The 17852-nt window shown below is 43.3% G+C and overlaps 1 protein-coding gene across 2 annotated transcripts in view; it reads right to left on the bottom strand.

Annotated features, from left to right (window-relative positions):
- Positions 1-17852, bottom strand: part of LOC141053741 (dipeptidase 2-like) — a 682167-nt gene that overhangs the window by 51067 nt on the left and 613248 nt on the right. For both annotated transcript variants that reach the window (XM_073550795.1, XM_073550796.1), the window contains one exon: positions 14353-14488. In XM_073550795.1, the coding sequence (XP_073406896.1) occupies positions 14353-14488 (136 nt within the window). The remainder of the gene's footprint in view (positions 1-14352; positions 14489-17852) is intronic.

The raw sequence follows: 17852 nt of genomic DNA, 5'->3' as shown, positions 1-17852 counted from the left end.
TCCATATTACTGGACTCTTGGCTCTTCAAAAGCGCAGAAGCTTTCAGCCAGGACATACACAGCGTTTTCTCTGCAGTCACAGTCCAGCAGCCACAAGTGCCCGCATTCGAAACACCATTTGTGGGGAATAGATAGCTCAGCTGGGATCTTTGCTTTGGCACAAGCGTGTGGCTATGAAGTCACTTCAGCAGACTAGCAAGTTCCACATGAATATGGACACGGCATATTTATTGTGCACACTTGTTTTTCAATGTTACTCATGCCAAACATGAAATAAAACATCTAAGGCCGTCTGGCCACTAATTAACAATAGCAGGCTAACTACAAAATAAACCTATATAACAGCAAACAAGTCCATATAATCTTACTGTGTCAGCTCCCAGCTCAGCAGACAGAAAGACTGAGAGATCCCAGCTCCTCCTGATTATATCAGCTGGACCAGTCAGGAGACCAAAACCTGGATTGAATAAGTGGAGGGGGAACTACCAGTCCTTTCCATGCTGATCACTAAGGAAACCAGGACTGGATTACAGTGAAATAAACTGGCTTCATCATCAGTACAGGGAGACATATGAAATGAAACAGGGAGAAATATACCTGTTTTCTAGTACCTCTCCCCTTGTCACCTCACAGCACGTAGAATCTTTGGCATTCTCCCAAATTTATTATATACCTCAGCTAGATATACTTCAAGTTTCTCTGGAACTTCTTTCTTGCTGTGAAGCAGATGGACAACTGTATATCTTGAATGATCATCAATAAATGTGAGAAAATATCTCTTCTTCCCAGGAGTCTGAGTGCTCATTGGACCACAGTATGTATTAAATCTAGTGTCTGTTCTGTTCTTGTAGTACTTCTCTTAGGAAAAGCTTTTCTAGACATTTTCCCTTTGATGCAGCTAGTACATTTCATTATCTGGTTATAAAGATCAATTGTAATGTCCTCAGCTAGTTGCTTTTGAACTAACTTACTTATTACTTCTGGGTCTCTGTGTGCTAGGCGCCTATGCCATACATGAATGCAGTTATTGTGCCTTTCTTCCTGAGCAGTGTACACACACTCTTTGCATTTAAGCTGGTAAAGTTCATTTGTGATTTTTCCTTCTGCTAGTGTGTGGCCCTCTTTTGAGATGATGCAGCTATCATGCTTAAATGTAACTTCATTTCCTTGTTTTGTGAATTTCTTCACAGATAGTAAATTACTCTCAAGACTAGGCACATAGAGCACATCTTTTACTGGGATCTTCTTGCTTTGTGTTGGTGAGATTTGACAATCAATATAACCATCTCCTATACCTTGTGAAGTCATGTACTGACCATTAGCCATAATCACTTTCTCTGACTTACTTTGGTTAAGCTTAGAAAAGAAGTCCCTGTTATTAGTCATGTGACTAGTTGCTCCAGAGCCTATACACCATGCATGCTTTGATGTATTTACACTGACAGTAAATGCAGTTTCAGTATTCACAGAATCATTTTCTGCAGACACAGCACTTTTAACCCTTTGAAGACTGCTTTGCATTTTCAGCTGATTCATTCTAGCTTTCCAGACTCTGCAGTCGGCTTTCAAATGTCCTGATTTCTTGCAAACAAAACATTCACGTGTTTCTTTTAGGTGCTTTCTGTTATCATTTAGATTTTGTGTCTGTAAAGCAGATTCTGCATCGCATGTCCTGCTGTTTACACCTTCCGCTTTCAGCTTATATTCATCTATGAGCTTCCCTCTGACATACTACAATGTAAGCTCATCATCTGGGCGCGCATCTAGTGCAGTTACAAGCGTGTCATAGTTTTCTGGAAGACCACTAAGCAGTAATGCGGCTACATGAAAGTCCTTCAAATCTTCCCCAGTGCCTCTCAGGTGTTCTACAGTCCCTAGAATGCTTGTTATGTAGTCCTGCATATCCTGGCTATTCTGTAGTTTAGACTGGTACAATTTTCTCATGAGATAAAGTTTATTGCTTAAATTTATCCTCTCATGCACCTTTTGCAGCTGCTCCCACATTTCTCTTGCAGTTTCACTTTTACACACATGCACAATCTGATCATCATCTATACTGAGTGATATGGTACTTTGTGCTTTCTGATCCATCTCTATCCACTCCTGTGATACTGGGTCAGGTTTAGACGATATGAATAAATCTACATTCTGTGTTGCTGACTCTGGATGTTACGCTGATTAATCCGCTGCTAACAGGTTATGGGCCCAGAGTCCTAGAGTCCCAGATCCCCAGAGCACAGAGAAAAGAAAAGAAAGGAAGACAGCAAAGATGGCCACCAGCAGCAGCAACTCCATGAAGTTTACAGTACCAAGTCTCACTAACCAGAATTATCAATCCTGGAAATTCAAAGTGAAAATGCTGCTGATAAGAGAAGGTACGTGGAAATACACACAGGAGCCTAAACCTGCATAAGACGTGTTGGACTTTTTGCAGGGTTTTTTGCGTGATCGCAGACAGTCTCTTTCCTTTCCTGTCCTGTCTAGTCAGTGTGGGCCCCATCGTTTGCTCAGTCTATTTTTCTGCCTGTGTTTGTGTTTTCATCTTGTCTCACCTACAATATATGTTTGGGGGGCTATCTATTCCTTTGGGGTCTGCTCCAGGGCAGTTTAGATTTCCCCTTTCTTGCTTTAGTCTTAGTTAGCTCTCCGGCTGTGCCGAGGCATCTAGGATCATTGTAGGTACGCTCCACAGCTACTGCTAGCTGTGTGGACAGAATCAGGGGTCTGCATCGGCTTAGTTACCAACCTCTCTGGTTTTCTGTGGCTTAGCCTGGGCCTGCTATCCTCCTCGGTGACCCATTCATAACACCTGCCTGTTGTGTTCCTTGGTCTTCATGATGCTCTCTGTGCATCAAACAGAACCCTGAGACTATCACAGAGCAGGTGCATTTATACGAAGACTTGATTACACACAGGTGGATTATATTTATCATCATTAGTCATTTAGGACAACATTGGATCATTCAGAGATCCACAATGAACTTCTGGAGTGAGTTTGCTGCACTGAAAGTAAAGGGGCCGAATAATATTGCACGCCCCACTTTTCAGTTTTTGAATTTTCACAAAAATTAAAAATAACCAATAAATTTTATTCAACTTCACAATTGTGTCCTACTTATTGTTGATTCTTCACCAAAACTTTACATTTGGTATCTTTATGTTTGAAGCATGATATGTGGGAAAAGGATAAAAAGTTCCAAGGTGCCGAATACTTTCGCAAGGCACTGTATCTATAGTGTTGTCCCTTAGTATAGTGTACTCTCCTATTATGTACAGTGTTATCCCTTACCATAAGGCATACTCACTTGTTATGCATAATGCTCGTGTGACGTCCTTCTGGTGCGAGTCTGAGCTGCAAGTAAGACAGCACCCTGAGAAACCCCGAGACCCTTTACCCCTATACAGATCTGGATTTACAGCAGAGCCCAAGAGGTAGCTGCCTATAAGAGCAGTGGACCAGAGCAGGACGGAAGCCAGAAAGGGATTAATAAACGGGACCGAAATCGTAGTCAGGAGTCCAAGTCAAAACCAGGCGGGCAGCAGAGGTACAAAATCAGCAGGCTGAAGCAGAGTCAAAATCCAGGCCAAGGTCAGAGGGAAGAGCACCAGGGAGGCTAGTCCTGATCTGGCACACCCCAATAAGTTTGCTAAGTTGGCAGACGAGGGGAGTGTTAGTGCAAGAGTAGCACTGCTGCAGCAAGGCATGTCCTCTGAAAGCTGGAGGAGTGTCTGCTTCAGTAAGGGGGAAAATAGGAGAGCAGGGCAGGCCAGACAGGTTCTGGTAGTGGGAGACTCAATTATTAGGGGAACAGATAGGGCAATCTGTCACAAAGACAGGGATCGTCGAACGGTGTGCTGCCTACCTGGCGCTCGAGTCCGACACATCGCTGATCGGGTTGACAGATTACTGGGAGGGGCTGGTGAGGATCCAGCGGTCATGGTGCACATTGGCACAAATGACAAAATTAGAGGTAGGTGGAAGGTCCTTAAAGATGATTTCAGGGAATTAGGCTGTAAGCTTAAAGCAAGGACCTCCAAGGTGGTATTTTCAGAAATACTTCCTGTACCATGTGCCACGCCAGAGAGGCAACGGGAGATTAGGGAGGTTAATAAGTGGCTCAGGAATTGGTGTAGGAAGGAGGGGTTTGGGTTCCTGCAGAACTGGGCCGACTTCTCAGTTGGCTACAGGTTCTACGCTAGGGACGGGCTGCACCTCAATGGGGAGGGTGCAGCTGTGCTGGGGGAGAAAATGGTTAGAAGGTTGGAGGAGTGTTTAAACTAGGGACAGGGGGGAGGGTATTCCTTTTATAGGAGGGGAAGACAGTGCAGATAGAGACCTGGCCACAAATAATGACATTGGGGGTGGGGGTGGCATGTGGGATGGGGTTAGAACAGTTAATAATTTAAGAAAGAATAGAGGTACAGAGAGATACATAAAGTGCATGTATACAAATGCCAGAAGCCTCGCCAACAAAATGGAGTAATTGGAGTTAATGTTGTTGGAACATAATTATGACATGGTGGGGATATCTGAGACATGGCTGGACGAGAGCCATGACTGGGCGGTTAATTTACAGGGCTATAGTCTGTTCAGAAATGACCGTACAAATAAGCGAGGGGGAGGCGTGTGTTTATATGTAAAATCATCCTTAAAACCCATCCTGCGCGATAATATACACTCACTGGCCACTTTATTAGGTACACCATGCTAGTAAGGGGTTGGACCCCCTTTTGCCTTCAGAACTGCCTCAATTCTTCGTGGCAGAGATTCAACAAGGTGCTGGAAGCATTCCTCAAAGATTTTGGACCATATTGACATGATGGCATCACACAGTTGGCGCAGATTTGTCGGCTGCACATCCCTGATGCGAATCTCCCGTTCCACCACATCCCAAAGATGCTCTATTGGATTGAGATCTGGTGACTGAGGAGGCCATTTGAGTACAGTAAACTCATTGTCATGTTCAAGAAACCAATCTGAGATGATTCGAGCTTTATGACATGGCGCATTATCCTGCTGAAAGTAGCCATCAGATGTTGGGTACATTGTGGTCATAAAGGGATGGACATGGTCAGCAACAATACTCAGGTAGGCTGTGGCGTTGCAACGATGCTCAATTGGTACCAAGGGGCCCAAAGAGTGCCCAGAAAAAATTCCCCACACCATGACACCACCACCACCAGCCTGAACCGTTGATACAAGGCAGGATGGATCCATGCTTTCATGTTGTTTACGCCAAATTCTGACCCTACAATCCGAATGTCGCAGCAGAAATCGAGACTCATCAGACCAGGCAACGTTTTTCCAATCTTCTACTGTCCAATTTCGATGAGCTTGTGCAAATTGTAGCCTCAGTTTCCTGTTCTTAGCTGAGAGGAGTGGTACCCAGTGTGGTCTTCTGCTGCTGTAGCCCATCTGCCTCAAAGTTCGACGCACTGTGCGTTCAGAGATGCTCTTCTGCCTACCTTGGTTGTAACGGGTGGCAATTTGAGTCACTGTTGCCTTTCTATCAGCTCGAACCAGTCTGCCCATTCTCCTCTGACCTCTGGCATCAACATGGCATTTCCGGCCACAGAACTGCCGCTCACTGGATTTTTTTTCTTTTTCGGACCATTCTCTGTAAACCCTAGAGATGGTTGTGCGTTAAAATCCCAGTAGATCAGCAGTTTCTGAAATTCTCAGACCAGCCCTTCTGGCACCAACAATCATGCCACGTTCAAAGGCACTCAAATCACCTTTCTTCCCCATACTGATGCTCGGTTTGAACTGCAGGAGATTGTCTTGACCATGTCTACATGCCTAAATGCACTGAGTTGCCGCCATGTGATTGGCTGATTAGAAATTAAGTCTTAACACACAGTTGGACAGGTGTACCTAATAAAGTGGCCAGTGAGTGTATATGAATCTAATGAAAATGTAGAGTCCCTGTGGGTAGAGATGAGGGGAGGGGGGGAAAATAATAAATTACTGATAGGGGTTTGTTATAAGTCTCCAAAAATAATGGAAGCAACATAGAATATCCTCATAAAGCAAATAGATGAAGCTGCGACTCAAGGAGAAGTCATTATTATGGGGGACTTCAACTACACTGAAATCCATTGGGAAACTGAAACCTGCAGTTCCAGCAAAGGTAATATGTTTTTGACAACTATGAGAGACAATTACATTTCACAACTGGTTCAGGACCCAACAAGAGGGGGGCACTGCTAGACCTAATATTAACCAACAGGCCAGACCGCATATCAAATGCAAGGGTTGAGGGTCACTTGGGTAATAGTGATCACAAATTAATAAGTTTTCATGTATCCTTTAATAAGAAGTGTAGTAGAGGGGTTACAAGGACACTAAACTTCAGGAAGGCAAATTTCCAACGGATGAGAGATGATCTTGGTGCAATTAACTGGGATGATATCCTGAGACATAAAAATACACAAAGAAAATGGGAGACGTTTATTAGCATCCTGAATAGGACCTGTGCACAATATATACCGTATGGGAAAAAACATGCTAGAAATAGGAGGAAACCACTATGGCTAAATAGAGCTGTAAGGGATAAAAATAAAGCATTTGGAGAAGCAAGTAGGTAGTGATGAGGCATTAAATAAATACAGAAAATTAAATAAATTCTGTAAAAAGCAAAAAAAAACAGCAAAGATTGAGACAGAGAGACTCATTGCCAGAGAAAGTAAAAATAATCCCAAAATATTCTTTAACTACATAAATAGTAAGAAACTAAAAAATGATAGTGTTGGCCCCCTTAAAAATAGTCTGGGTGAAATGGTGGATGAGGATGAGGAAAAAGCCAATATGCTAAATGACTTTTTTTCAACAGTATTTACACAAGAAAATCCCATGACAGATAACATGATCAGGGATAAAAATTCTCCATTAAATGTCACCTGCTTAACCCAGCAGGAAGTACAGCGGCGTCTAAAAATCACTAAAATTGACAAATCCCCGGGCCCGGATGGGATACACCCCCGGGAACTGCAGGAATTAAGCACAGTCATAGATAGACCATTATTTTTAATCTTTAAAGATTCCATAATAACAGGGTCTGTACCACAGGACTGGCGTACAGCAAATGTGGTGCCAATATTAAAAAAGGTGTCAAAAACTGAACTTGGAAATTATAGGCCAGTAAGTTTAACCTCAACTGTGGGTAAAATCCTGAAGGGTTTTCTAAGAGATACTATACTGGAGTATCTGGAGAAGAATAACCTTGTGACCCAATATCAACATGGGTTTACAAGAGACCGTTCCTGTCAGACTAATCTGATAAGCTTTTATGAAGAGGTAAGTTCTGGACTGGACCAAGGGAATGCAGTGGACGTGGTGTACATGGACTTTTCAAAAGCTTTTGATACGGTGCCACACAAAAGGTTGGTACATAAAATGAGAACAATGGGGATAGGGGAAAATATGTGTAGGTGGGTTAAGAACTGGCTCAGGGATAGAAAACAAAGGGTGGTTATTAATGGAGCACACTCGGACTGGGTCACGGTTAGCAGTGGGGTACCACAGGGGCCAGTTTTGGGCCCGCTTCTTTTTAACATATTTATTAATGACCTTGTAGGGGGCATAGAGAGTAGAATTTCAATATTTGCAGATGACACTAAACTCTGCAGGGTAATCAATACAGAGGAGGACAATTTTATATTACAGGAGGATTTATGTAAACTAGAAGCTTGGGCTGATAAATGGCAAATGAGCTTTAATGGGGATAAATGTAAGGTCATGCACTTGGGTAGAACAAACAAGATGTATAATTATGTGCTTAATTGTAAAACACTGGGCAAAACAGTCACTGAAAAAGACCTGGGTGTATGGGTCGATGACAAACTCACATTTAGTGGCCAGTGTCAGGCAGCTGCTGCAAAGGCAAATAAAACAATGGGATGCATTAAAAGAGGCATAGATGCTCATGAGGAGAACATAATTTTACCTCTATATAAGTCACTAGTGCGACCACACTTAGAATACTGTGTACAATTCTGGTCTCCGGTGTATAAGAAAGACATAGCTGAACTGGAGCGGGTGCTGAGAAGAGCGACCAAGGTTATTAGGGAACTAGGGGGTCTGCAATACCAAGACAGGTTATTACACTTGGGGTTATTTAGTTTGGAGAATTGAAGCCTTAGGGGTGATCTTATTACAATGTATAAATATATGCGGGGACAATACCAAGACCTTTCTAATGATCTTTTTACTCTTAGACCTGTGATGGGACAAGGGGGCATCCTCTACGTCTGGAGGAAAGAAGGTTTAAGCATACTCACAGACGCGGATTCTTTACTGTAAGAGCAGTGAGACTATGGAACTCTCTGCCATATGATGTAATGAGTGATTCCCTACTAAAATTTAAGAAGGGACTGGATGCCTTTCTTGAAAAGTATAATATTACAGGGTATATACACTAGTTTCCTTAATATTGCGTTGATCTAGGGAGCTAGTCTGATTGCCATATGTGGAGTCAGGAAGGAATTTTTTTCCCCAATGTGAATCTTACTGTTTGCCACATGGGTTTTTTTGCCTTCCTCTGGATCAACATGTTAGGGCAAGTTAGGATAGGATATGGGTTGAACTAGATGGATTTAAAGTCTCACTTCAACCTTAATAACCATGTTACTATGTTAGAGTCACTGGAAGAGCAGCAGAGGTACAAAATCGGCAGGCTGAAGAGGGGTCCGAAATCCAGGCAATGGTCAGAGTCAAGAATAGCAAATTAAACTCTAGCGCACTGGGGAAACCAAGACTATATCTGGCAGCCTGCAGGACAGGCCCCAAAGTATTTAAAGGATATGGCTATCCCTCACAGGCTCACTGTCTGATGACCTCATCTGGACCGCCCCCAGAACCGGCCAGATGGCGATGCACCAACCCCTTCACCTCTCACAGAGGAGCGAAGCCTGCGCCCACCAGATGCCTGCGCAGGAGCCCCTTCTCTGTCACCACCATCACCCATGGGAGAACCACGGCAATGCCCAATGACAGAGGCATGCGTCACAGGAGCGGACTCACATGAGGACATAGCTCTTCCGGTGCCTCCCAGTGGCCGAGGCAGGAACAGCAGCACCCGAGTCTGACGGTGATGTGACAGTACGGCGCCTCACAGTGGCCGAGGCCGGAACACCAGCCCCCGAGTCCGACGGCGACGTGACAGTTGGCCCTTAGTATGCAGACTGCTCTGATATTATGCATAGCGTTGTCTTTTATTACAAAGCATCTTACCTTATTATGTTTATTGCAATCCCTTAATACAGGGATGGGGAATCTTTTCAAGAAGTTTATTAACCCTTCAGGTGCTTCACAGGAAATTTTGGAATGTTTAAAAAAATTATTTAACTTTTTTTCACAAAATATTTACTTCAGATCCAATTTGCTTTCTTTTACCAAGGGTAACAGGAGAAATTGGACCCCAAAATATGTTGTACAACTTGTCCTGAGTACGCTGATACCCCTATATGCAGGTAAATCACTGTTTGGGCGCATGGCAGAGCTCAAAAGGGAAGGAGCGCCGTTTGACTTTTCAATGCAAAATTGGCTGGAATTGAGATTGGACGCTGTCTCGCGTTGGGAGAGCCTCTGATGTGCCTAAACAGTGGAAACTCCCCACAAGTGACACCATTTTGGAAAGTAGAACCCATAAGGAACTTATCCAGATGTGTGGTGAGCACTTTGAACCCTGAAGTGCTTCACAGAAGTTTATAACGCCCGAGCGTGAAAATAAAAAAATCACATTTTTTCCACAAACATGATCTTTTAGTCCCCAAATTTTTTTATTTTCCCAAGGGTAACAGGAGAAATTGGACCCCAAAAGTTGTTGTCCAATTTGTTCTGAGTACGCTGATACCCCATTTGTGGGAGAAAACTACTGTATGGGCACACGTCGGGGCTCGGAAGGGAAGTAGTGACGTTTTGGAATGAAGACTTTGATGGAAGTTTATAATGTAGAGCCAAAAAAAAAGAAAATCTTATTTTTTTCACAAAAATGATCTTTTCGCCCACAAGGGTAACAGGAGAAATTGGACACCAAAAGTTGTTGTGCAATTTGTTCTGAGTATGCCAATACCCCATATGTGGGGGTAAACCACTGTTTGGGCGCATGGCAGAGCTTGGAAGGTTAAGGAGCACCATTTGACTTTTTCAACACAGAATTGTCTGGAATTGAGATAACACGCAGGTCATGTTTGGAGAGCCCCTGATGTGCTTGAACAGAGGAAACCCCCCCAATTCTAACACCAACCCTAACTAAAACACCCCCTAACCCTAATCCCAACCCTAACCATAACCCTAATCACAAACTTAACCCTAATCCCAACCCTAACCCTAACTTTAGCCCCAACCCTAACCCTAATTGGAAAATGGAGATAAATACATTTTTATATTTTAATACTTTTCCCTAACTAAGGGGGTGATAACGGGAGGTTTGATTTACTATTTATAGCTGATTTTTATATTTAGCAGCTGTCACATACTAAAAGACACTTTTTATTGCAAAAAATAGTTTTTACATAGCCACATTTTGAGAACTATAGTTTTTCCATATTTTGGCCCACAGAGTCATGTAAGGTCTTGTTTTTTGTGAGACGAGTTGACGTTTTTATTGGTACCATTTTCGGGCACATGACATTTTTGATCGCTTTTTATTCCGATATTTGGGAGGCAGAATGAACAAAATACAGCTGTAGAAGCGTGGCAGTACGAAACGGCCGTCGTCCATTCTTTGTTCACATTGCTTCCCTGCTGAAGACTTGCATGTCGTAATAAAGCTTGGATTTTTATGAATGGTGAGTGCCATTCCTTTTCTATTCAGCTGGACATTGTATGTTTTTTAATGGACTGAGCACCCGTTCTTTTTTTGGGGTGAAAAAGCATTCAATTTGTGTGTGAGATTCACTGGTCTGAACAGGCACCTGGAGGGTGCAGTGGTGCGAATTCACTTTGTCTCTTTATTTTGTCTTTGTGAACAAAAAGCAGCAATTCATGAATTTCTTTTGTGGGGGGGGGGCGTTTATACCGTTCTGCATGTAGTAAAATTGATAAAGCAGTTTTATTATTCGGGTCAGTACGATGACCGCAATACCTCATTTAAATTTTTTTTATATTTTGGCGCTTTTATACAATAAAAACTAATTTATAGAAAAAAAATTCTATTTGCATTGCTTTATTCTGAGAGCTATAACTTTTTTATTTTTCTGATAATGGAATGGCAGCTTGTTTTTTGCGGAACAAGATGACGTTTTCAGTGGTACCATGTTTATTTTTATCCGTCTTTTTGATCTCGTGTTATTCGACTTTTTGTTCGGCTGTATGATGATAAAGCATTTTTTTTGCCTTTTTTAATGGTGTTCACTAAAGGGGTTAACTAGTGGGACAGTTTTATAGGTTGGGTTATTACAGATGCGGCGATACTAAATATGTGTTTAGATTTTTTTTTATTCAAATATTGATTTATTGATTAAATAAATATTTATTTTTTATTATTATTATTTTTTATATTTTTACAATTACTTTAAAATTTTTTTTATTTCATTCTATGTTTTGCACTGTGTCCCACTATGTGACATTCATTTTGTGCAGGCTAATCGCTTATATGGCATGCAGATCTGCATGCTGTATAAGCCGTCAGCGCTGCATGAATTTCTCCCTATCCTCAGATTCTTCCTGACAGGCACTGCACATGACAGGAAGTCTCTGAGCTCTGGTAACCCAGATGTCATCATGATGACATTGGGTTACCATGAGAGTGATCGGGACCCCGTGTCATGCCGTGGGGTCTCCAATCCAAAGGTGGTCCGTGACCACTCCTGGCACTTAGTGCTGCGTGTCAGCTGTGAGAATCAGCTGACACCCAGCTGCGATCAACCGCATTCCCCCTGTGAGCGTGGCTGATCGCGTATGATGTACCATTCCATCTATGGGCATTAAGGCCCAGGGCACATGGATGGAATAGTACGTCAAAGGTCAGAAAGGGGTTAATACATAGTATCCTCTCGTTATGTATAATGCTGGCCCTTAGTATACAGACTGCTCTGATATTATGTATAGCGCTGTCTTTTATTACAGAGCATCCTCCCTTATTATGTCTATCACAATCCCTTAATACATAGTATACTCTCTCGTTATATATACTGCTGTCCCTTATAACATAGTGTCCTCTTGTTTTGTGTAGTGCCATCCCTTTTTATGTAGAGTACTCTCTAGTTATGTAGTGTCATTCTTTATTACATATTGTTCAGTCTTGTTATGCATAGTGCGGTCTCATTATTGCATAGTGAGACATCCCTTATGATGTATAGGGTCCTCCTTTAAAATAAAATAAATTAAATTAAATGACTGCTTATAGAGCAGCATTTGACCAGACCAATTCATCAGCCTAGCTTTCCAAATATATATATGGGCCCCACTCCATACATATATATGGAGTGGAGCCAAATACACACTTCTTCCACAAGGGCCTCAAGCCGTCAGTGTCTGCCCATGCTCCACTTCTCAACTCCATTGAGAACCTATAATGAATTAGTAAATTCTGAAAAAGTGGGTGGACCAAAGATATTGTGATAAACTCCATTTATTGATTAGGCAAGACTTGGTTGCCATCAGTCGGGATTTGGCCCAGAAGCAGATAACCAGCAGCCAGGGCAAAGTGCAAAGGTCTTGAAAATTATGGGTCAATGATATAAATATTTAGTCTTTCTATAAACTTGATGTATTTGTCAATAAAAGTATAAAAAGGTATGAAATGCTAATAATTGTACTTCAGTAACCATAGAAACATCAGACTAAGGGATATTAAAAACACAGAAAAGTTTGTAAAAAACAACATTTTTTTATCTCAAAACTTTTGGACACAACTGCATATTGCAGTTTATAGAACATGCACCGGTAATCAAATTATTGCAGGTACAAGCTCCCTAAACAGAATACAGTCTAAACCTAAAAAAAAATCTAAAAATTCTAATCATGACTCAATTCCGCCTTTAAAAAATAAAGAAATAAAAACAAAATAAAATAAGTATATTAAACCATACAGCCTACAACAATGACAAGGGGGTATACTCTATATCTAGAGGAAAGAACGTTCAATCATAATCGCAGACTGCAATTTTTTCCTGTAAGACTATGGAACTCTCTGCCACATGATGTTGTAATGGTTGATTCACTACAAAAGTACAAGGAGGGCCTGGATGCCTTTCTTGAAAAACATAATATTACAGGATGTTAGAGCCAGATTCTGTGATTAAACTATTCAGATTGCCATACGTGAAGTCGGGAAGGAATATTTTTCCTTAGGCCTCATACTCACTGGCGATAAAATCGGACGATTGCAATCTGACCCATGTTAGTCAATGGATGACATCGCACTTGCGATTTTTTTCTCAGCCAAAATCAGTCTGAGAAAAAAATTGCAGCATGCTGTGATTTGCAGCGATTTTTGCCAATAAAAGTCAATGGGTGCGATTAAAAAAAGGTCCAAAAACGGACCATCCGTTTTCCATCCTTTTTTAACGGATACATCACCATTCTGTGGTATAGAACACTGTAAATGGTCCTGTAAATGACTGTAGAAAAAGAGTGGCTGGGAAAAAAAAACGAATGAAAAATGGATGGAAAACGGATGGGAAAAAAAATTGCAAAGAAATCACATGACACTGGCATAACACTCCACCCTTTTTTCCAGTCCAGAAATTGGACCATTTTTTTAATCGCCAATGGTTATGAGGCCTTAGGAAAGGTTACACCATGATGAGTTTTTGGTGAGTTTTTGACACTGTGTATTTTCACTGAGCAAAAAGCGCAGCATCTTACAATTCCAGCAAAGTGGGTTGGATTTAATAAAAACTCATGTCCACTGTGCTTTTTTAACTCAGCATGAACTGACCTGTGGGGTGTGTTCCAATTCTGCAACATGTCAATAGCTCTTGCTGGTACACTGAGCTTTATGTGTGGATTTTCCCCATTGAATTCAATTAGATGCAGAAAATCAGCTGGTAAAAAACGCATATGCATGTTTCGCTGCGGAAACACATGTAATAAAGCACAATGAAAAAGCACAAGTAACACGATTTAGCTATGGAATGCTGCAGAAAATATGCAACATTAAAAACTCCCTAAAGCTCATAATGGGAATGTAGTCTAACCTGGGACGCTTTGTATCTATCCCTTCCTTTGGATCATGTAGTTAGGTTATAATATAGGTTGAACTAGATGGACTTGTATTTTTTCATTCTTAAAAGTTAAAAGGTACATGTATTACAAATGTTAAGTTTTGTCTTTAATTGAAATTTTTTTATTACTTTGTGCAATTATTTTACATTAAGAATAATGTATACATAATAGTTACTCACTCTCTCCACGTTTCTAAAAACTCTCAAGAAATTATCCCTCAAAACGCCTTTAATTTCATAATCTTGCCAGCCGCGTCTCAACAGCTCCGTTATCAGCAGTGGGTATTTTGATACGTCCTCCAGACCATCAGGGAACCTGTGAATATAAAATAGTTACTGAAATTATTAGTTGCTGCCACAAATAAATATTTACTGGGAATATCAGTTTTGTCTTTTTTGTAATTTTATTGAATTTTATATAATTTTAACAATCAAAAATAAGAATAATTAAACAATCAGATTTAGCAAACAACTTGGAAAATCAGCAAGGATGAAATATATTAATGATGAACTATTGGGGAACATTCCCCTTAAGGCCTCTTTCACACATCAGTTTTTTGCCATCCGTCACAATCCGTCGTTTTTGGAAAAAAACAGATCCAGAGACTGATGTAGCTGGATCCATTTTTTTCTCATAGACTTGTATTAGCGACTGATGGCTGCAAGTTTCATCTGTCGTTCGACGGAGCCATTGGAAATTCTTTGTCCGTCGGGCAGAGACGACGAACAAAGTAACGTTTCTTGTCTACGTTGAAAAGTCAGACAGCGACGGATCCAGCACCTTCCATCGTAGGTTATAATGGAAGCCTATAGGCTCAGGATCCGTCGCTGTCCGTCAAAAGATGGAATCCGGCGATGGATTCTGTTTTTTTAAAACTGAGCATGCCCAGAATAATATTTCTTCCTTTAATTTAACCCCTACAGCTGCATTTTCCATTCTCTCTCTCTCCAGAATTCTATTTCATCCATACAGCTGCTGCGATGTATCCATCAAAAAAACGGATTCGGTGCATCAGTTTTTGACAATCTGCGCTGGATCCATTTTTTGCACACTGACAGATTGCGACTGATTCCAAAAGACTGATGTGTGAAAGAGGCCTAAGGGGATGTCTCATTTGGCCATGTGGACAATTTTATAGGTTTGCACAAACTTGTAGACAGACTGCACACGGGATTTCTGGAACATTCTTAGTTCTTGGAGCTATATCCAAGGGGGCTGATCCCAAGAGTGGTAGGGCAATTAGCCACATGTTCAGTTAGTTGATGCTGAGTGATTTGAAGGACAAGGATCTGCAGCTGCAGCTGGATCCTGGTATCATGCATGGAGATTGGAGATCATTTTGTCACATGGAATTGTGATGTCTCACCACCCTGCTGGATTTCAGGACTGAATCTAAAGACTGTTGGTGGTGACTTGCGAAGGGCTGGGATCTTATGCTGAGACGAGATCCCGGTGACTGTGCGGTTTGTTAGAAGCTGCCACTTGGGACTATGTTGTATCCCTCATCTGCTGTATCCATTGAACTCATCCAAGGACTTTTTCTATATTTTCCTGGTATCGAATTACCGTGTGGCGTCCCCCGGATCGGCTCTCTTTGTGTGGACTCATTGTGGACTCATGACCAGGGGTGGTATTCAGCCGGTTCTCCCCTGTTCGCTGGAATCGGTTGTTAAAAAAGCAGCCGGTTCTCCGAACCGAGGAGATCCAGAGCAGCGATCCGGTACTTTGTGCAGTGGCACTGGCACGCAAGGGGAGAGGAGAATGAGGAGGACTCTCTGCTTCGGCTTCCTAGATGCTAGCCCTGCCCGCCGGATACCACGCGTGGCGCACTGATACGTCCGTGCACTCTGACTGAGCACACCCTGCCGGACCCCAGCAGCCCCCGCGCACTGATACCAGCGGCAGAGCTGTGCCACTATTGGGTATCTGGAGGAGTCACCACGCACAGCTACCTACCCAGTGTGAGCTGTGCTGTGCGGCCTGCGTGCCTCCATCATCCTCATCATCCCGGTCACCGGTGCTGTGGTGGTGTGCTGCCAGTGTGTGTGCAGCAGCACGGTGGAGCAGGACAGGCGGTACGGGGCCTGGGGGCCATCCAGGAGGCCTGGTCAACCGCAGGACTCACTTACTGAAGAAGCGTTGCAGCCTGTCACTATGTACTGTACTCTAACGCCAGGTCAGTATGTCTGTGCTGCCGATTGGGGACCTGTACTGCCTATTGGGGACCTGTACTGCCTATTGGGGACCTGTGCTGCCTATTGGGGACCAATGTTGCCTATTGGGGACCTGTGCTGCCTATTGGGGACCTGTGCTGCCTATTGTGGACCAGTGCTGCCTATTGGGGACCAGTGCCGCCTATTGGGGACCTGTGCCACCTATTGGGGACCTGTGCCGCCTATTGGGGACCTATGCTGCCTATTGGGGACCTGTGCTGCCTATTGGGGACCTGTGCTGCCTATTGGGGACCAATGCTGCCTGTTGGGGACCAATGCTGCCTATTGGGGACCTGTGCCTGCCTATTGGGGACCTATGCTGCCTATTGGGGACCAGTGCTGCCTATTGGGGACCTGTGCCACCTATTGGGGACCTGTGCCACCTATTGGGGACCTGTGCTGCCTATTGGGGACCAGTGCTGCCTATTGGGGACCTGTGCCTGCCTGTTGGGGACCTGTGCTGCCTATTGGGAACCTATGCTGCCTATTGGGTACCTGTGCTGCCTATGGGGAACAATGCTGCCTATTGGAGAGCTGTGCCTGCCTATTGGGGACCTGTGCTGCCTATTGGGGACCTGTGCCTGCCTATTGGGGACCTATGCTGCCTATTAGGTACCTGTGCTGCCTATGGGGAACAATGCTGCCTATTGGAGAGCTGTGCCTGCCTATTGGGGACCTGTGCTGCCTATTGGGGACCTGTGCCTGCCTATTGGGGACCTATGCTGCCTATTGGGGACCTATGCTCCCTATTGGGGACCTGTGCTGCCTATTGGGGACCTGTGCTGTCTATTGGGGACCTGTGCCTGCCTATTGGTGACCTGTGATGCCTATTGGGGACCTGTGCTGCCTATTGGGGACCTGTGCTGCCTATTGGGGACCTGTTCCTGCTTTTTGGGTACCTGTGCTGCCTATTGGGGGCTAATGCTGCCTATTGGGGACCTGTGCTTCCTTTTGGGGACCAATGCTGTCTATTGGGGACCTGTGCTACCTATATAGAACAATGCTGCCTATTGGGGACCAATGCTGCCTATTGGGGACCTGTGCCTGCCTATTGGGGACCTGTGCTGCCTATTGGGGACCAATGCTGCCTATTGGGGACCTGTGCTACCTATATAGAACAATGCTGCCTATAGGGAACAATGCTGCCTATTGGAGACCTGTGCCTGCCTATTGGGGACCTGTGCTGCCTATAGGGAACAATGCTGCCTATAGGGAACAATGCTGCCTATTGGGGGACCTGTGCCTGCCTATAGGAAACAATGCTGCCTATTGGGGGACCTGTGCCTGCCTATTGGGGACCTGTTCTGATCTCATTCCAATTTATTTTTTTTCAACTGTTTCACTGCGCCCCTACTTGTATATGTTTGAGGAAAAGGTGCGTGTAAATGGGTGTGGTTCAATAATGGGTGTGGTTTAAAATGGGTGTGGTTTTCCTACACACAAACACAGATCCTGTTGTTAAAAAT

This window comes from Dendrobates tinctorius, unplaced genomic scaffold, assembly GCF_039654945.1.
Source record: "Dendrobates tinctorius isolate UK_male_01 unplaced genomic scaffold, ASM3965494v1 ptg000170l, whole genome shotgun sequence".
Taxonomy (NCBI): Eukaryota; Metazoa; Chordata; class Amphibia; order Anura; family Dendrobatidae; genus Dendrobates; species Dendrobates tinctorius.
Note: the sequence above shows the minus strand (reverse complement) of the source record. Positions and strands in the feature narration are given on the sequence as shown.